Below are 18559 nucleotides of genomic sequence, written 5' to 3' on the forward strand. Positions count from 1 at the left end.
TGGAAATTAAACAAAATGAAGGAAATATAAGTAGAGAAATTGATGAATTTTCAGTGTAGCAGTTGATACTAGGATAGCAGGTGGTTCTTAGAAAAGAAAACCAATAAAATACACAGACTTTGGTATAATTGGCAAGATCCTAAGATGACACCAAAGATAACACCTTTGTGTAATCCCCACCCCTGAGCGCAGTTGAAGCCTGTGGCAATGATGAGATGTCATCCTGTGATTATGTTATTATGTTATGTCTATGGCCAAAGGGAGATTATCCTGGGTGAGCCTGACCTAATCAGAGGAAACATTTCAGAGTAGTTTTCTCCCAGTGGTCCCATAAGTGTAACTGAGAGAGAGAGAGAGAGATGTTCAGGCGGCTCAGAAGAAAGACTGCATACGAGAGCTTATGGGGCAAGGGACTGTGGTGGTCTCTAATGGTTCAAGGCCATGAGCTAACAGGACAGTAGGGGCTTCAGTCTTACAACTGCAAGAAAATGAACTCAACCATCAGGTTCATGGATCCTAAGCCTCAGATGGGAACTGTGGTCCCAGCCAACACCTTAGCTGTATCCCAGTGAGACCCTGAGTACAGAATCTATGTAGTGCCAGACTTCTGACCTACAGAAACGGTGAGATAATAAACTGGTTTTGTTTTGAGCCATTAAGTTTGTGGCAATTTGATACCCAGCAGGAGAGAATTAATTTTTTTGGCAAATATTACATGTTAAGGAAACTCAAATGACTTTCGTTTCTAAAGCGCAATTGAAGTGTGATAAGAACACAAACAATCCACTAGAAAAATGGGCAAAAGACGGGGACAATTGACAGAAGAAAACATAATTGAGATGAACCTTAAAATGATTAACCTTAATTTTAATAAATTAACATTAAAGTAACCATAAAGTACTTTGTACATTACACTTTGGCCAATAAAAAGGGGGAAAAAAGCAGCAAAGGAAAAGGAAAGAAAGCCCAGATAAATAAGGCATTATGCTGATGAAGGGTTTCTGTGAGACAGAGACTTAACACAAATCTCAGAATATAATATCTCCTAAATGTTTAGTGAGTAAATGAATATTGGACATAGAGCTAGTAGGGAAATTAACTTAAAAGCCTGGTTATACGTGAGTGGTTTCTCTGTATCCAAGGTGGGAGTAGGTATTACTTTTGCTTCTCCCATCCTTGGCCAGAGATGATCAAGGATTTTTCTAGACATAGACCCAGCACCTATGACTCAGTGCACACCTCCCAGCCATACCCACCCTGAGCTTTTATTGCCTTATCTCTTCCTGAGTCTGGGTTTGTCCCTGCATGACCTTCCTATCATTTTCTTGTTTTTCTTCCTAAAGATTTTATTTATTTATTTGACATAGCAAGAGCAAGGGAAGGAACACAAGCAGGGGGAGTGGGAGAGGGAGAAGCAGTTTTCCCTCTGAGCAGGGAGCCCGATGCAGGGCTCCATCCCATGACCCCGGGATCATGACCTAAACCGAAGGCAGATACCTAAGGACTGAGCCACCCAAGTGCCCTGCCTTCTTACCATTTTCTTTTCTTTTTCCTTTTTTCTTACCATTTTCAATGTCACATCTCTCCTGTGCCATGTCAAATCCTAAAAGACTATGAGTTGTAGAACATTACGTTACATTACAACAGGAACTTGCCTCGTCGGCCTTCATCTTTCTCCCAGGGTTGAAGTCTTGTCTCCAAGGAACACAGGTTGGAAATCTGTCTTCTGTAATAAGGACAGATACTCACCTTTTCTTGCAAGATAAATATTAAACATTTACATGATTCTTGATTGAGAATTTAACAGTACAATTCATCATCTGCAAAAAGTTTCTTTAAAAGTACATCAATGACTAAATGACTAAGCATGCAGTGTTTTTACATACAACTTGTAAGAATCAAATGCTTGTGTCCTCTCTTGTTTTTATTAGAAAGGTCTTGGTGCCCTTATTTATTAACTTTGTTTGTATTTTAATCGATTTCTAATACATTGATTATTTAGTTCATTAATTTCAAACTTATTAACGTTCTTTATTTAGCTCATCAATCCAAACCCTTTTTGCCTCCCAGGGATGGCCTATGCATCCTTCAGCTCAGTCATTTCTGCATCTGTTTTATTTTAGCTGTTTTTCTTTTCTCTTACACTGATACTCATGTATTTACATCATGTGGGAAAAGCGCTGACATTTCTTTCCGGTTAGAGTATGTTTTGTTTTGTTTATTTTTTTAAGCAGGAATGAACAAAATTTAAGTCACTTTATCTGCCATTATTATGGCTTGAACGTTGGGGCAAGTTTCCCTGACTGGCATGAGAATTAGGGTCTATCCCGCCATGAGATGGCTTCCCAGGGTTTCCTGGCAAAAGGTTGATTTAAGGGGGCACCTGGGTGGCTCAGTGGGTTAAAGCCTCTGCCTTCAGCTCCAGTCATGATCCTAGGGTCCTGGGATCGATCCTGCATCAGGCTCTCTGCTCAGTGGGGAGCCTGCTTCCTCCCCTGTCTCTGCCTGCCTCTCTGCCTACTTGTGATCTCTATCAAATAAATAAAATCTTTTTTTAAAAAATGTTGATTTAGGAAGTTATGTAAGCCAAAGAGGAATAGTATTTTTTAATCTAATTTGTGATCATGTTCCACTCCCAAAAGGTATACAAATTCCTTCTAGATCCCAGACATTAAATGGCTTCATTTTGAAAAATGATAGATACTTACATAAAAATGTAACTTGAGGCCTCTTGTCCCAGCATGCGTTCCTTGTTGGCAGTTCTGCACATCACTGTGGCGTGACCCATACCTGTAACTTATCAACTACGATTTCTAGTTTAGGTTTTCTCCAAAGAGGTCAGAGATCTTAAGAACCTTATAAAGCAACCTGAATTAGGCATTCTTCCAGAAATGCATATACCCAGGCCCTCTCCCCCCGCCCTTTTTTTTTTAGCAATTATTCATGACCAATTTTATGACAGATATTTTTTCATGTGTATGTATATGTGTGGGGAATTTGCCTCCATTAAATTTATACCATGATTTCAATTTAGTTTTTATGGATATAACAAAACCATCTTTTTACTCATTTTATCAACTTATGTAAAAGTGAATTAATAATTACAGTAATTTAAAGTAGTACACTGATTTGAAAACAAACATAACTTCTTCTTTTTTTAAAGATTTTATTTATTTATTTGACAGAAAGAGATCACAAATAGAGCAGCAGGCAGAGAGAGAGAGAGGGAAGCAGGCTCCCTGCCAGGATCGATCCCAGGATCCAGACATCATGACCTGAGCTGAAGGCAGAGGCTTAACCCACTGAGCCACCCAGGCGCCCCAGACATGACTTATTCTTGATAAGCAAACAACTCACTTGGTGAAAGCAGAAATGCACAGGTGTGATAGAAGGTAGCCCATCATTTGAGTGGTTTTAGCACACCAAGAGCATGGGTCATTGTGTTCTTACAGAGAACGTGCCAACCACTGTTCCTGCAGTAAGTCAATTAGAATAGAGGTAGGTTAGATAAAAAGCAGTATGTGCCCAAAGGGTGGGGCAGATAAAGTGGGGAAGGGGGTTTAGATGAGAGTGATTATTATTCTTCCACAATGATGGGCAAAAATCACCACTGTGAGCAAGAAGTTCACCTTGGTTAAAACACAACTTCTGTGAAGGATAGAATCAGGAGATTTAGTTGGAGTGCTAAGTGAAGACAAAACAAAACAAAACAAAACAAAACAAAAGCTTCATTTGGCAATAATATATGAAACAGAGGTATTCATTCACCAAATAGGAATTTTGAAGGTGAGACTGAGAGACAGGTTATTTCAAAGGTAGAATTTAACAAATTTGACTTTAGATTACTGTCAATATTAGAAAACAGTAAGAACAAAGGAGAGTTTGAGTCTGTTTGCTCAAAGAATGATATTGCAAACAACCAGCATCAAACTTGGCTAAAGGAGGGGCGCCTGGGTGGCTCAGAGGTTAGGCCTGCCTTTGGCTCAGGTCGTGGTCTCAGGGTCCTTGGATTGAACTCGGCATCAGGCTCTCTGCTCGGCGGGAAGCCTGCTTCCCTCTCTGTCTCTGCCTGCCTCTCTGCCTGCTTGTGATCTCTCTCTCTCTCTCTGTCAAATAAATAAATAAAATCTTAAAAAAGAAAAAAAAATACAGCCACCAAAATGTTTAAAAAAAAAAAAAAGAAAGAAAACTTGGTTAAAGGAATAGGTTAGGATAGGGAAAAAAAAGTCATGACTGAGAGCATGTTGAGTCTGAGTAACATTAGGCACATCTTTACTTTCTTACAGTAGTTCAGGCAGACTGTAGAAATATACTTGTATTGCTTGAGAAGTATTTGGAAATTAATTTGTAAGCATGTGTGGGGTCACTTGTCTATACCTAGTTAATGGCAACATTTTACAAAGTTGGATATACAGAAGAATAGCTGATGTTCAAGAATATTCCTAAGAATAAAGTTTATTGATATATTGGCAATAGCACTCTCATCTATAGAAAATTGGAACTAGTTAGACCTGGAGTAATTCTGTGAATATAAAAAATGTAGCAATTTATTTTATCATTATCCACGCAAGACACATCAGAGGAGGATATTTATGGAGGCAATCAGGAGGCATTTGATAAAATTGATTCATATTATTTTAGGTTCACATCTTTTTACCTTTGTTTTAAAATTTTATTTATTTATTTGACAGAGAGTGCAAGAGCAGAAACACAAACAGGGCGAGTAGGAGAGGGAGAAGCAGGCTTCCTGCTGAGCAAGGAGCCTGAGGTGGGGGTCGATCCCAGGACCCTGGGATCATGACCCGAGCCGAAGGCAGAGGCTTACCTTAATATTCATAGTGGCTGATTGGAAATCTGAAATCTAGGTGACTAATAATGGTACTTAGGAATGGATACTAAGTTTGATATGGAGGCTGATATTTGGTACCATACCTGAAGAACTGTGGTAAACAAAAGGTGAATTTGTCCAAAATTTTTAAAGACTTCCCAAGTATTACTTTGAGAAATCTCCCTGTGAGCTGGGTGCTATACGTAAGCGATGAATCACTGAATTGTACTCCTGAAACCAATATTACACTAGATGTTAACTAAAATTTAAATAAAAACTTGAAATAAAACAACCAAAATTTCCCCGTGATTTGAAGTAAAACTATATAAAAAGGGGTTTTATTATTGCTTGCACACAAGTTACTATTGTGACATTTGCTTTATAACAAATATGTAATTAGTTTGGCAGAATTACTGTAAACAAAAATTAAATAGAACTTGTGTCTACAGCTACCAAAGAGCTAGCTTATTGCAGTTGATGAAACAATTTCTATGAAGATACTGAATATTTATATTATACAAAATTCCATGGTTTGTGGTGTGAATAGGTGTCTTTGCTTTTTGTTTTTCACTTCAAGATCGAATTCTAGATTCTCTTCACTTGTTAGACTAAACTTGCTATTTTTTCCAATGGATTATTTTCAGTTTTAAATTGACAGAAAAAATGGTAAGAGAGTCAGTATATTGTTTTAGAAACAGTGTGATTGCCCAGAAGACAGAGCATGGACTTTGGGCTCAGGAGTAATTCTCTCAAATATTGGCTTTCTCATTTACTGGTTATATGATGTTAGACAAATTACGTAACCTGGCTGACCCCTAGCTCCCTCATCTGCAAAATGAGAACAATTACACTAACTTTCCTTCCCCCTCACCCTCCCTCTTGGGGCTTCTCTAATTCAGTGGTTGGCTTAGTACCAGTTCTGGATGACCATTTGTAACTTCATAATGTATTTTGGTGAGAATTTTCACATCTGTGTTCATCAAAGATATTGGTCTGTAGTTCTCTTTTTTGATGGGATCCTTGTCTGGTTTTGGGATCAAGGTGATGCTGGTCTCATAATGTAACAATCTGATTTCACATGAAAATTGTGAGTAATGGAAAAGGAGAGAACACAGACAATTTCCTTATTTCCCTTTCTTATTCAACCCTCTTTTCTTCAAACTTAAAATCTCTTCATTTCAAGGAGAATCCAGACTCAGTTCATAGCACCAATTCTTCTTTTTTCTAAACTATTTGTTACTGAAATTAAAGAGCTGTACTTTTTATGTCTACCTCATGCCCAGAAACTTAATGAAAGCAGTAGCTCCTCGGAAGGCAGCACTGTAGACATTGGTGCACCTGCAGAAGAACAGCCTGTAGTGGAACCTGAGGAAACCCTTGAACCTGAAGCCTGTTTCACTGAAGGTAAGAAAATGGCCTTTATGTTAATCTTGGAATGGAATAGAACATTTAGTAGATATATGTCAGTGACCTCCAATATGCTAACAGTTTTAAAATCTGTGGTTATTTTTTGTTAACTCTACCCATTGTGTATAAAGATCACAAACATGGAGAAAACTATTTTTAACGTAATCAAAACTAGTAATTTGTATTTTTAAAAATAAAATCGTGATTTCACAAGGAGTGGCATCTTAAATACTAATCATAATTCTCATACACAGAATTTGCCTTAAAAATAACTTTCTGGAGGTGCCTGGGTGGCTCAGTGGGTTAAAGCCTCTGCCTTCAGCTCAGGTCATGATCCCAGGGTCCTGGGAGGGAGCCCTGCATGGGGCTCTCTGCTCAGCGGGGAACCTGCTTCCCCCACACCCACCGCCTGCTTCTTTGTCTACTTGTGATCTCTGTCTGTCAAATAAATAAATAAAATCTTAAAAAAAAATAACTTTCTAGGATGCCTGGGTGGCTCAGTCAATTAAGCGTCTGCCTTAGGCTCAGGTCATGATCTCAGGGTCCTGGGATCTAGTCCCCCATACGGCTCCTTGCTCGGCTGGGAGCCTGCTTCTCTCTCTGCCTCTCCCTGCTACTCTGCCTGCTTGTGCTCTCTCTCTTTCTCTCTGACAAATAAATAAATAAATAAATAAGATCTTAAAAAAAAAAAAAACTTTCTGACTACTAAAGTTAAATGACTGGCAAATATAAACTGTATTTTTTAGCAAGATCCTCATTTTCCAAAGCTTATTGGACAAAGCAGGAAATAAACACAGCCCCATACCCAATACCTGAACAGAATCTATTTGAGCCTGGCACAATATGGACAATTGTTTTAAGAGGTTTGTTTTCCCCATGATCAGCATTTCCCATGGTCGGATTTTCTCAGGATTTTGAGTTTTGAAGATATGAATATATTTGCATTTTCTCTACTCAGTGATCTCTTCTTCATAGGCCTGATATATATTGTCTCCCTCTATTTCCCAGTATAAATTCCACACATCACTCAAGGTCCTTCTCAAAAGTACCTTCATCTGATCGTGGTGGAAGCAAGCCTATCAGTCCTTACTATTCCTCTCAACAGCTATTAGTAAACATACCCATTTACCTCATTTGATAACTTTTTGTATATTATCTCAGGAGAGCTCTTCTTTTTCTGTTTTGAACTGTTGTATGTATTTTACTGTCTTGTTTCCTCTGTCCTTTCCTTCCTTCCCTTTTCCCTCTTCTTCCAGAACACTTGACTTTTTCTTTTTTTTCTTTTGTGTTTTTTGAGGGTCTTTTGGGCAGCGGGGTGGGGGGGGGGGTTGGGGTTGTTTTGTTTTGTTTTGCCCTGAGGTGGGCTTCCTGAGTTTATATATATTTTTGAAAACAAGAATTTAAGGTTCTTGATGGCAAGGTCCATGTGCTGTACCTTTTTTCTTTTTGCCTTAAAAAAATGTTATTTGTATCCTCCATGGTGCTTACAGTGGTAATCACGGATGGTTTGAATGAGTAAAAGCAGTATTAAGGAAGGTAATGACAAATCAAAGCAAAGCCAAGCAATCCCATTTTAATGGACAAAATTAATTTAGAAACTTATATGAGCTCTTCTAGAAACACCACAAGAAAACAAAACAGTAACAAACCCAGCATTGTTGGGGGAGATCTACATCATTATTCCTTAATCTCTTTAAAAGGGAAGTTTGCTCTTTATCACTAATCTCATTTTGAACTCCTCTAGAGTGACTTCAACAGAGAGCAGTAGCATGACATAGTACAGGGCAAAGCTACCTTACATTTGTTTGTACTTTACAGAGTTCTTTTTTGGACAAGAAGAGTCAAGGCAGAAAAAGCAGGTAGTATTAGCCAGTGAACTGTTTAAGGGAGGCTGGATAATTTTCACAGCCTCATACAGCTAATGAATGTGCTGTTACTACTCCAGGCTTAGAGAGTTACCCTAGCAAGATGGAGATGGTAATTGTAGTGAGAAGATGAATCAGGGACATGCTAAAGAGTATTCCTGAAGCAGCAGAAGTCACTTCATCTACTCCTGTTTGAACACTATACTTGCAGGCTGTGTACAAAGATTTAAATGTTGTCAAATCAGTGTGGAAGAAGGGAGGGGGAAACAATGGTGGAACCTGAGAAGAACGTGTTTCCGAATAGTTGAACACAACTGGTTTGAGACCTTCATTGTCTTCATGATTCTGCTTAGTAGTGGTGCACTGGTAAGTGACTATTAAGCAAAAGTGGTACAATATTAAGTTTACGATAATCTAATACTAATGACTTATTAATCCTTTCTATTACATTGTTTTAGTATTCAATGCATTTTCTTCCCCCAAACCCTCATCCTGCATCCATTTTCATTTTCATGATGTCAACTATTAACTCTGATAAGCCTCGTTATCTCTACTTAGGACTTCTTCCTTAAATATATATACATCTCTAAATCCATCCATCCATCCATCCATCCATTCATGCACTTACTACCCACCCATCCACCCCCTCACTCTTCTGTCTCTAACACATTTTGCATTACCTCCACATCCTATCTTCCAGATTATAGACTTAATGTTTTAACTATGCATTTCTGGATTTATTTCTACTATGTACACATACAGTTCCTAATAAATTATTTATTAAGTTTTGCTTATTATGTAACCTAGAAAATTTGTCCCTCCCGCTTATTCATTGTAACTAGAGAATACAAATATTCAATTACCCACATTTTAAGAAGAAGGTAAGAATGACAACTCAGTGTAGTTAATGGAAATCCTGTGATGGAGTATATGTAACTTCTGGATTCTGAGGAATATTGCTTCTGAATGGTATTGTTATTACCTCTTTATGGACAGTCAATAAGTCCTTAGGGACCACTTCTCTGTCCTTTTTAAATTGTGTCCACTATTCTTATGCTACTCAGGAAACAAGGAATATGAATATTGGTAACAAAAAATATTGGGCAGCATGCCTAAGTGATTCATTTAAAGATTGCTTTCTCTTTTTACGATGGTTTTTACATCGAATTAATTTATATTTGTATGAAAATCACTTACAAACATATAAAGCATAACATATAGATAATATTTTAGAGAAACACTGACACAAATATACTTAAGCTATAAGACAGATAGGTGACAGACAAAATGAGCTTATCCAATTGAAATACAATCACTTAAGTTTCTTTAATGTACATTTATAATTAGAACTATATTTATGAATTAGTTTGACTTGTTTAGGAAACAGTTCTTGTTGTCACATCCTCATGGTGCTACCCCAACTTTTCCTTTTATGTCATTTCTTTTGCTTTCTCCTGTTGATTTTTTGCCATAAAAAAGCGGTTGAAGCAATAAAAAAAAATGGAGGTTTGTATTTTTCATAAACCAGAAGTTATAAATAAGCCTATATTTCCCATATTTCTCTGATGACATAAACTTTCTCTGCATGCCACTTTATGCAAGAAATAGTCTTTTGTCTCTGAAACAAATGTGAGACTTAGATGCAAAGTAAAAACAGAAGTTCATACATAGTATTAGTAGAATACATATCATAATCTAAATGAAATATATTTCTATCTTATCATTGTCATACCATATCTCTGCTGAGAAATATAAACTATCAACAAAATGAAGGGGAGAGAAGGGGAAAATGAGGCCAACTATACAGTAAAATTCAACAATGTGAGGATTGATTATAACTTCTACTTTATGAAAAATATAAACCTCCATTTTTTATTGTTTCAACCTCTTTTTTATGGCAAAAAATCAACAGGAGAAAGCAAAAGAAATGACAAAAGGAAAAGTTGGGGTAACACCATCAGGATATGACATCAAGAACTGTTGCCTAAACAAGTCAAACTAATTCATAAAAACTATGCTTTTACCTCTTTCTTCTGGCTATAATATAAATGGAGAGTATAACTTTCCCCTGATTCATTAAAAGATCTTTGAGAGGAAAAAAGTTTAAAAAATTTAAAAAACAGCAATACCTACTACTCCTCTGCCCTCCTAGCCCAATGGGATGTCATATGTATATATATATATATATATATATATATATATATATATATATATTTATATATATATGTAGAGAGAGAGAGAAATATGTTTATATATTATATATACATATTACATATATAATAAAAATCAGGGAAATTTTTAAAAAATAAAATCAAGGAATATATATATGTGTATATGTGTGTGTATGTATGTATGATCATATATATACATATATGACCAGAAAAATAACTTAAAAGGTATAATAGTTTTAGAAAGCTAAAAGATATAACTTTTTTTTATAGGCATTTGAAGATATATATATTGATCAGCGAAAGACAATTAAGACAATGTTGGAATATGCTGACAAGGTTTTCACTTACATTTTCATTCTGGAAATGCTTCTAAAATGGGTAGCATATGGCTATCAAACATATTTTACCAATGCCTGGTGTTGGCTGGACTTCTTAATTGTGGATGTAGGTATCCTGTGTGTCTTTGTCTTTATCACAGTAATTTGTCTGTCTCGTATACTAATTCTAGAAGAGAGAATCTGGACAGTATGCTATGGTGACAGGAAATGCTACTTAACTCTAACTCACTGAATGGTAGTGTTATAATAAGAAATAAACTTAGTATTGGTTTGGCATTGAGTGGATGGGATCTATGGTGGTTGTCTAGGGTGGGAAGGAGAAAAACAATACAGCAGCTTGTAGGGAAAGTGGTGAAATAGGGTATGTTGCTTAAATTCCTTTTTATAGAGATTTTGTCATTTTGCAATAATAATATTTTATTTTTCATTGCTCTATTTTAAGTATTTCATAAGGATCAGTGTATCTCTAAAAAATGCAAAAGAAATTATAGCACATTGCAAGTAATATAAAAAGTATATTTAAATATAAGGTAACAATATACTGAAAAATAGAAAATTTTGCCAAAATAGTGTCCAATATATGTGAAACTGTCCAATACTAGCCACTTTCAAACCAAAGAAATTATAATTCTGGATATGAAGTTTTGGAACATTCCTTATTTAGAGAATTTGATATCTAGTATTTTCATTTCTTAGTACTCTCATATTTCATACAAGATAAGTAAATTCATTGATTTATTTACTTGGCAAATATTTGTTGATTATCCATTTTTAGCCAGGTAACCATAGCAGAAGCTGTAAATTAGTATAGAAAAATCTAAGGAAATTTCATGATGGAATTATTTATTAAGTTACATTGTTTACATAAGAATAAACTTTCGAGAAAACACAGGTGATAGCAAGACAAACAAAAACTCACCTTCAAAAAAACTGAAATCAATGTGCCAAGTTATTAATTTTTGAGAGTATTAATTGTAATTAGTTGAGCATACAGTGCAGGATTGAGATTTCTTGCTTTTGTATTTTATCATTAGCCATACAAAGTCCTAAATTCACCACAATTTAATAAAATAAAAGAAGGATGACCAATAACCTTTTCTTACACCTGAATTTCTCCCTTTTTAAAATTAATTTTTTTAATTAATTAATTTATTTATTTATTTTTATTTATTTATTTATTTTTTTTTAAACATTTTATTTATTTTTTTGACAGAGAGAGATCACAAGTAGACGGAGAGGCAGGCGGAAAGAGAGAGAGGAGGCAGGCTCCCTGCAGAGCAGAGAGCCTGATGCGGGACTCGATCCCAGGAGCCTGAGATCATGACCTGAGCCGAAGGCAGCGGCTTAACCCACTGAGCCACCCAGGCGCCCTATTTTTATTTTTTATAAACATATATTTTTATCCCCAGGGGTACAGGTCTGTGAATCACCAGGTTTACACACTTCACAGCACTCACGAAAGCACATACCCTCCCCAATGTCCATAATCCCACCCTCTTCTCCCAAACCCCCTCCCCCCAGCAACACTCAGTTTGTTTTGTGAGATTAAGAGTCACTTATGGTTTGTCTCCCTATCTGGTTTTTCTAACTAATTGCTCTACTAATAAATTTGTTTAACAGTAAACAAATTATATGACATTTAAGGTTTTTTATTCAACTACCTCTAATTAACATCCTGAAACCTACTTTTTTTGCATCAAGCTGAAAATACTTGCTTAAAATTTTAAAAGCTTTATGGGAAATATGCAACAATTTATCTTCTGAGTAATTATAAGCAAAATTCATATTTATTATATTATATTATATAGTAAATTGATTATTTTATTTATTTCCTTCTTTATTGATGCAGGTTTCATTGGTCAGTTTAACAGCAAATGCCTTGGGTTACTCAGAACTTGGTGCCATCAAATCTCTCAGGACACTGAGAGCTCTGAGACCTCTAAGAGCCTTATCACGATTTGAAGGGATGAGGGTAAGGAAAATGAAAGAACCTGAAGTATTACATATAGTAAAAATTAAGCTAATTACATTAAATTCTATAAAAGGAAAACCCATGCATGCAAAAGGAATGGCAAATCCTTGCAAAATTGCTACTTTATCATTTTATCTGTTGCATATTTACTTCTGGGTGATATGCAAGAGAACTTGGGCCTCCCTTGAAATGATGTAATATCATTTATCTGCTGTGCTCATGAAAATGACTTTATTTCCTAATCCATCTTGGGAGTTTCCTTACAAAAAAAAAAAAAAGGCAGATGCACTATTAAAGTACTATGTGTAATGATATGATAATAATCCACGGAAGTTAAGTCTAAGTTATATGCTTCTCATTTGTGATGACCTAAATTGTACTTAATGAGTTTTACCAAAAATAATGTGAATCATACATGTGCCTAAGTATAAAAGTAAAGGAAAACCATTTTTAAATATCAAAATTTTGTCTGTATAATGCCAAAGTTTGCATTATTTGAATATTCAAGTGTAGCTATTAAATATTGACTGAATTTTGAACTTTTTAAAAAAGTTATGTTTAATGTAGCCTCAATTTATAACTGCCTTAATCCTTTTAATTTATAAAGATAGTAATACTAACTTAAAGATTATATAATAAATCCACCCAATTTTTCATGACAATAAATAAAGCATTTGAAATAGAATGAACAGAAAATATAATTTTGACTCATTACTATAGATGATTCATAAATTAAGCATAACTCAAATTTCACTTAAGTTACAGAAAATGTTATATTATTCCTTTCAAGGAAATGTTCTACCATTCCCTATGATTCATTACAGATTAGAAATGTTGTCATTATTGACCTATTATTATTTCCCATGCCTTATTAAAATTCATGAGGCATTGATATATAAGATGTATAACATAGAAAAGGAGTTCCTTTTTTTAAAAAAAGTCTTTTTTTTTTGCCAAAACAAAGCTGCTTAGTAGGTATGATTCTAGTAGAAAAACATTGCTTTTTTTCTGCCTAAAATTTAGTTGTTTATGGAAACTGAGCTGTATTGAAGGCTTCCAATTATATCTTCTAGGTTGTTGATAGCCTTACCTGTTCTTTTAAAATAAGATTTATTGTAAATGTCACTTTTTAAGAACATGAGACTGGTCTTTATTTTCCCTAACATATATAGAAAGTTTGTCCTCATTAGAAACAATTTAACACAATATAATGCAGTCTTATTTTATTTCTCGCAGAGATCTTCACATTTTTACTAAAATGTTAAAGGAAATTCTCTCCAGGGTATGTAAAAATTAAGTTTATTTTCCAGTTAAAATGTCACTTTCTTTTGTTTCAGACTGGCCATTTCAGTTCTTAAGAAAAATACTATTTTTATACATTCTACTTGAAAACATATTGCCTGAATCAAAGGGATACCTTTTAAATGCCTTCTGAAATCTGAACAATGCTAAGTATTTGAAGTGGTTATAAACATTTTGAATTTAACCTTTTGAAAATGTACTAAATCCATGATTCAAATGGCCAGATATTCCCATGTTTAATACTTTATTTCCATAACAACATTGGTCTTATGGGTCTACCTTTGATTTTTACAGAAATAACCTTATCTATAATTATTGATCGATAATGCTTTTTATCTCTGTAAGGAGAGGTTAACTTTTGCAACTGAGAATGTTAAAAACATAAACTTCTTATTGATGCTGATAGGAGATGAACTCTTCTTTAAATTATAGGATTTATGAATATGGTTACTTACCTCTTGTTATAGCATATACACAACCCTAAAGTGGCTGATCGTTACACACACATGACACATGTTTGGCATTGTAGAGACAAAATCACCTGATTCTTGATTCTATTTCTGTTTCTAGTGTTTGGATTTTTTTTTTTTTTTTTACTTTCTAAAAATGTAAACATGGATGATGGTGAGGATAGACATAATAATGATGACTATAATTGGGAAGTGATATTTGAATATATTCAGAAACTCTCATTTTATTCTTTTCCCTAGCAGCATAAAATCACAATAGCTGTGTCAGAGTGTAAATCAAGCACTCATTTTCTTTTTGTTGACTTGTCACTTTTTCAAGCATGTGCTTTTATGCAACATTACCAAATAAAGCATGTTGTATAGTGCTTGATAAGAAGTTAGAAAGTAATAAATTATCATCACGTTGCACTTTATGTTTTGCATGTTTTATGCACATTTCTGGCTGACAGCTTTTAAACATTTATTGTATTTCAAATTTCCAGTCCAAATTTTTCAACTTGTAAAATTGAACTGAGTGAATTGATGTTGTGAATATCTAGAGTAAAATAAAATTTGTACTTAAATTTGTATTTTAACCTTCCTAATCTAAGAAATCTTAGATACCTTCTTTTTCAAAAGAACTCAAGTCTTGATAGGGAAACAGACAGAGACCATCATATACATAAAGTAACACCAAATGTTCTGTCATATCAGATTTCTAACTAATAACAAACTATATATTTCTATTTTATATAGGATAATCTTGCTCCAACTTGGATGGGGTGGAGCGCTGGTTCCTCCCCTCAGCCCTTTATTATGGGTACTGTATTACCCCTTTTGCTACCTTTCATCCTTTCACTGTGACTTTGTGTAGTGGGATGAGGGAGGGATTGGGAGGGGTACTACTGCACCACAGTAGGGAAAATACACTCTACTCTAATCCCCTACTTTCAATTGTCTTAAATTTTCTTTTGAGAAAAATGCCTTTGTGAATTTACCCTCTGTGGATCTGAACACCAACTGTTGATATTTTTATTAAGTTTCACTGAATATGATTTAGTTATATGTATATGGAGTCTATCCATTTATGGGGAGATTTTCTGATTGGTGAGGGTGGGGGTTTAGGAATGAATGCGTGAAAACATAAACTTGTTGATTGATGATACTGTTTGAGGCATAAAACCCCTTGCCATTTTTTTACACTGGTCTGGAGCCTGAAAACAGCTGTCAAGATACCAGCAGTCAATTCCCAGCCTTGCTGCTATGTGTGAGCAGATGTTAGGGTTCAGTATTCCAGCTTTCATAAGACTGGTATTGATTATGTGACCATATTCATTTTTATTAAGTGAAAATTTATAAGGGTTGTTTTCAAAATGTAAATAAGGCAAAAATATATTAAGAGTTGAGTCAGCACATGTGATTTGTGTTTTAAATGGGGAAAAGTTAGTATAAAGAGATCCACATGTTTGAATTTTACAGACTAGAATACCTACCTAGAAATAAAACAGAAACATTTTACCATATAGAATTTAATGTATAAACTCATTTCTTAGAGCCCAAATAACTTTTCAGAATCTTGGAATGCAAGATACAATGCAAACATAAATAGAAATGAATCTATATTTTGTTTATTCTTAAAGTTTAAAAACAATATAAAAGGAGAGTTTTTAATTCTTAAGAGAGATGACATTGGAGATTTTGTTTGGATAATTGTATCATATCTTTCAAAGATAATTATCTTAAACTCCACAACACAAATGTATTCATTAGACTTTTTAAAAGATTCCATTATTTTTCATACTTAAAAATGTGTAATTTTGTTTTGCCTGCCTTTGATTTTTATTCATTTAGCTTTTGTATTTAGGTTAAAGAAGCATTAGAATCCATGAGTAGTATTATTTGAAGTTTAAAGATAATTTGCTCAGACAAGACATTTCTATATGTATCAAAATTCCTAACATTAATTTGCATACTTAATTGTCAATCCTTCATTTTGTGTTGATTTAATAAAATACAGATAATGAATCAGATATGGGAAGAGTTTTTATAAGAATGGATTGTGGTAGAATAGAGAAATTCAATTGATGATGTTTTGCAAAACATTTGTGAGAAGCAACCTCTAGTATTAATTTATTAAGATGGATTCTTCCTTAGACATCTTCTTCTCTGCATCCTGAAACCTCAATCTGTTCTTTCCAATTTATTCAGGCCATTTCTTCCCAGTGCCTTTACCTCATGGGAACCAATTATTGCCGTTCTCTAGAACCTGAAAAGAATTAATACACCTCCCTCTGTGCTAAACCAAGAAATGGCTTGGGACTCTTGGGAAGAGACAATTCCTTTCTCTGAACTCTGTTGCTCCATTTAAGAAATTGTAAATATGATGGACATTTGTATAGTAAATTTCCCAATACTATGCCAAATGTTTTCCAACATTTAGTTCTTTACCTTCATAAAAAATAACCTTTTCTCTAGACCAAATGTATGCCAACATTGCAAATCATTTCCTGAAAGACACTGCTTCAGAATACTGACTTGCATTATGAATTACAGAGAGTTCATTTTAACACAAAACTAATCCCCAAAGCAAACTGCTCAGACTTATTGGCTAACCCCCAATTTTTTTGTTGTGCCGGGCTCTTTATTCTCATCTCATATCCAAAGTAACATTAAAAATTATGTTTTCGTCAATAAATGCTTACTTAGTTAATCTTTACTCCACTCATTCATTCAACCATTTTTCCCCTAAATTCAAAGAACTCTGTTACATTCCCGTATTTGAAGCATTCAAGACCTTGGAGAATTCACAAATATATTTTTGCATCTTAAGTTAAAAGAAGAAAAATCCTCTTGTCTGTCAAGATTACAGGAATGCAATTAACTCTAATGCAGAGCAATGTGGGAACCAGATAAATGGGAGCAACTCTAAGGAGAATGAGTGAGGTAGAATGGAAAGAGCAAACACTAGATGCTACTTCTAGTCTACTCTCTGAATTTAATCTATCTTAGCCTCATTTTTCTCATTGCCAACAGAGAACACCATACTAAATTATCTCTATGGTCCTGGCCAGCAATGGAATTCTGATTCTTAAATTCAAAAGAGGAACGCTCATCTTTATTTTGGAGGCTAACATGGAGGGTGAAGTGAGGCTCCATGAAAGAAGTGCCACGTGAACTAGACCTTGTAGAAGAAAGAATGTTCCAGAAAGGGGGACACTGGGCAAGGGATTTCAAAGACATCTCAGTTGTCTGGTAATTGGATCAGTTGGGTTAGCATGAGGGTAGGTGGCTAGAGAAGTTTAAGCTAGAAATGTAGATGGGTGGGGTGGTTTGAATACCAATGTAAGGAAAATATTTGATGATCAGTGGGGATCCACTAAATAATTTTAAAGTGAGACTTAGGGATAATGAATTCATATCAGGTAGATGAAAGGAAGGAGAAAGTTAGAGGACTCTGACAACAGTGCCAGTATGAAATATCAGATGAACAGTAAAAATGGGAAAGAAGTGCCAGAGGTGAGAAAGGGCTTGAAGAAAAAAGTGTGGAACCTACAGGTTGACATGTAAAGAACTTCAGGAAATAAGTATAGGACACCAGTATGCTGCCCAGTCTCTAAACAGGCTGTTGTAGGTACAAATGTGCATTCTAACATGTACTCTGTGTATACACAATAAAAATAAGGTGTTTTTTTTTTAATCTGGGTGGTAGACAAAATATTCAGAAAGTGAGGGAAATAACTAACTTGATTTCAGCTATCAAATTTTCAATCCAAGAGAAATCTCAGTGTATCCACACATTTAAAATGTATACAGTAAGGATTTACTTGATCAACTGTATTTTTGCACACAGGCAGATGAGATAAGGTAAGGTGACATGTTTCAGTTCAGTAAGCTGCGTAGGCTATATGACCTGGATCTTTCTGGATGACTCCACCATCCTATATGTTATGCTTGTTTCCTTACCTTTGCCAACAGTGGTTTTACACTTTCCTTTGGCCCACTTAGCACACTATTTTGGAACCCCATAAGGCCTAGTGTTCTTTGCAAACTTGCAATACAGCTCAGAAGTGTAAGGAGTTGGCTCATGTATTTGTTTTTTTGGACAGGCGATCAAAAATCTTTGCTCTAAAAATACACTGGCATCAAAAGGCAGATCAACCATATTTTGATTCTTATTGTGTATGTTGGATCAGTTTGACAAGAATAATAGAAGTACGCAGGTAGAAG

The 18559-nt window shown here is 34.9% G+C and overlaps 1 protein-coding gene across 6 annotated transcripts in view; it reads left to right on the forward strand.

The window, feature by feature from the left end:
- LOC101685844 (sodium channel protein type 1 subunit alpha) overlaps positions 1-18559 on the forward strand; it is a 142322-nt gene that overhangs the window by 109291 nt on the left and 14472 nt on the right. For all 6 annotated transcript variants that reach the window (XM_004743995.3, XM_004744001.3, XM_004743998.3 and 3 more), the window contains exons 18-21: positions 6112-6232; positions 8312-8466; positions 10542-10715; positions 12459-12581. In XM_004743995.3, coding sequence (XP_004744052.1) covers positions 6112-6232; positions 8312-8466; positions 10542-10715; positions 12459-12581 — 573 coding nt within the window. The remainder of the gene's footprint in view (positions 1-6111; positions 6233-8311; positions 8467-10541; positions 10716-12458; positions 12582-18559) is intronic.

This window comes from Mustela putorius, unplaced genomic scaffold (assembly GCF_011764305.1).
Source record: "Mustela putorius furo isolate JIRA1106 unplaced genomic scaffold, ASM1176430v1.1 tig00003869_pilon_pilon_pilon, whole genome shotgun sequence".
Lineage (NCBI taxonomy): Eukaryota > Metazoa > Chordata > Mammalia > Carnivora > Mustelidae > Mustela > Mustela putorius.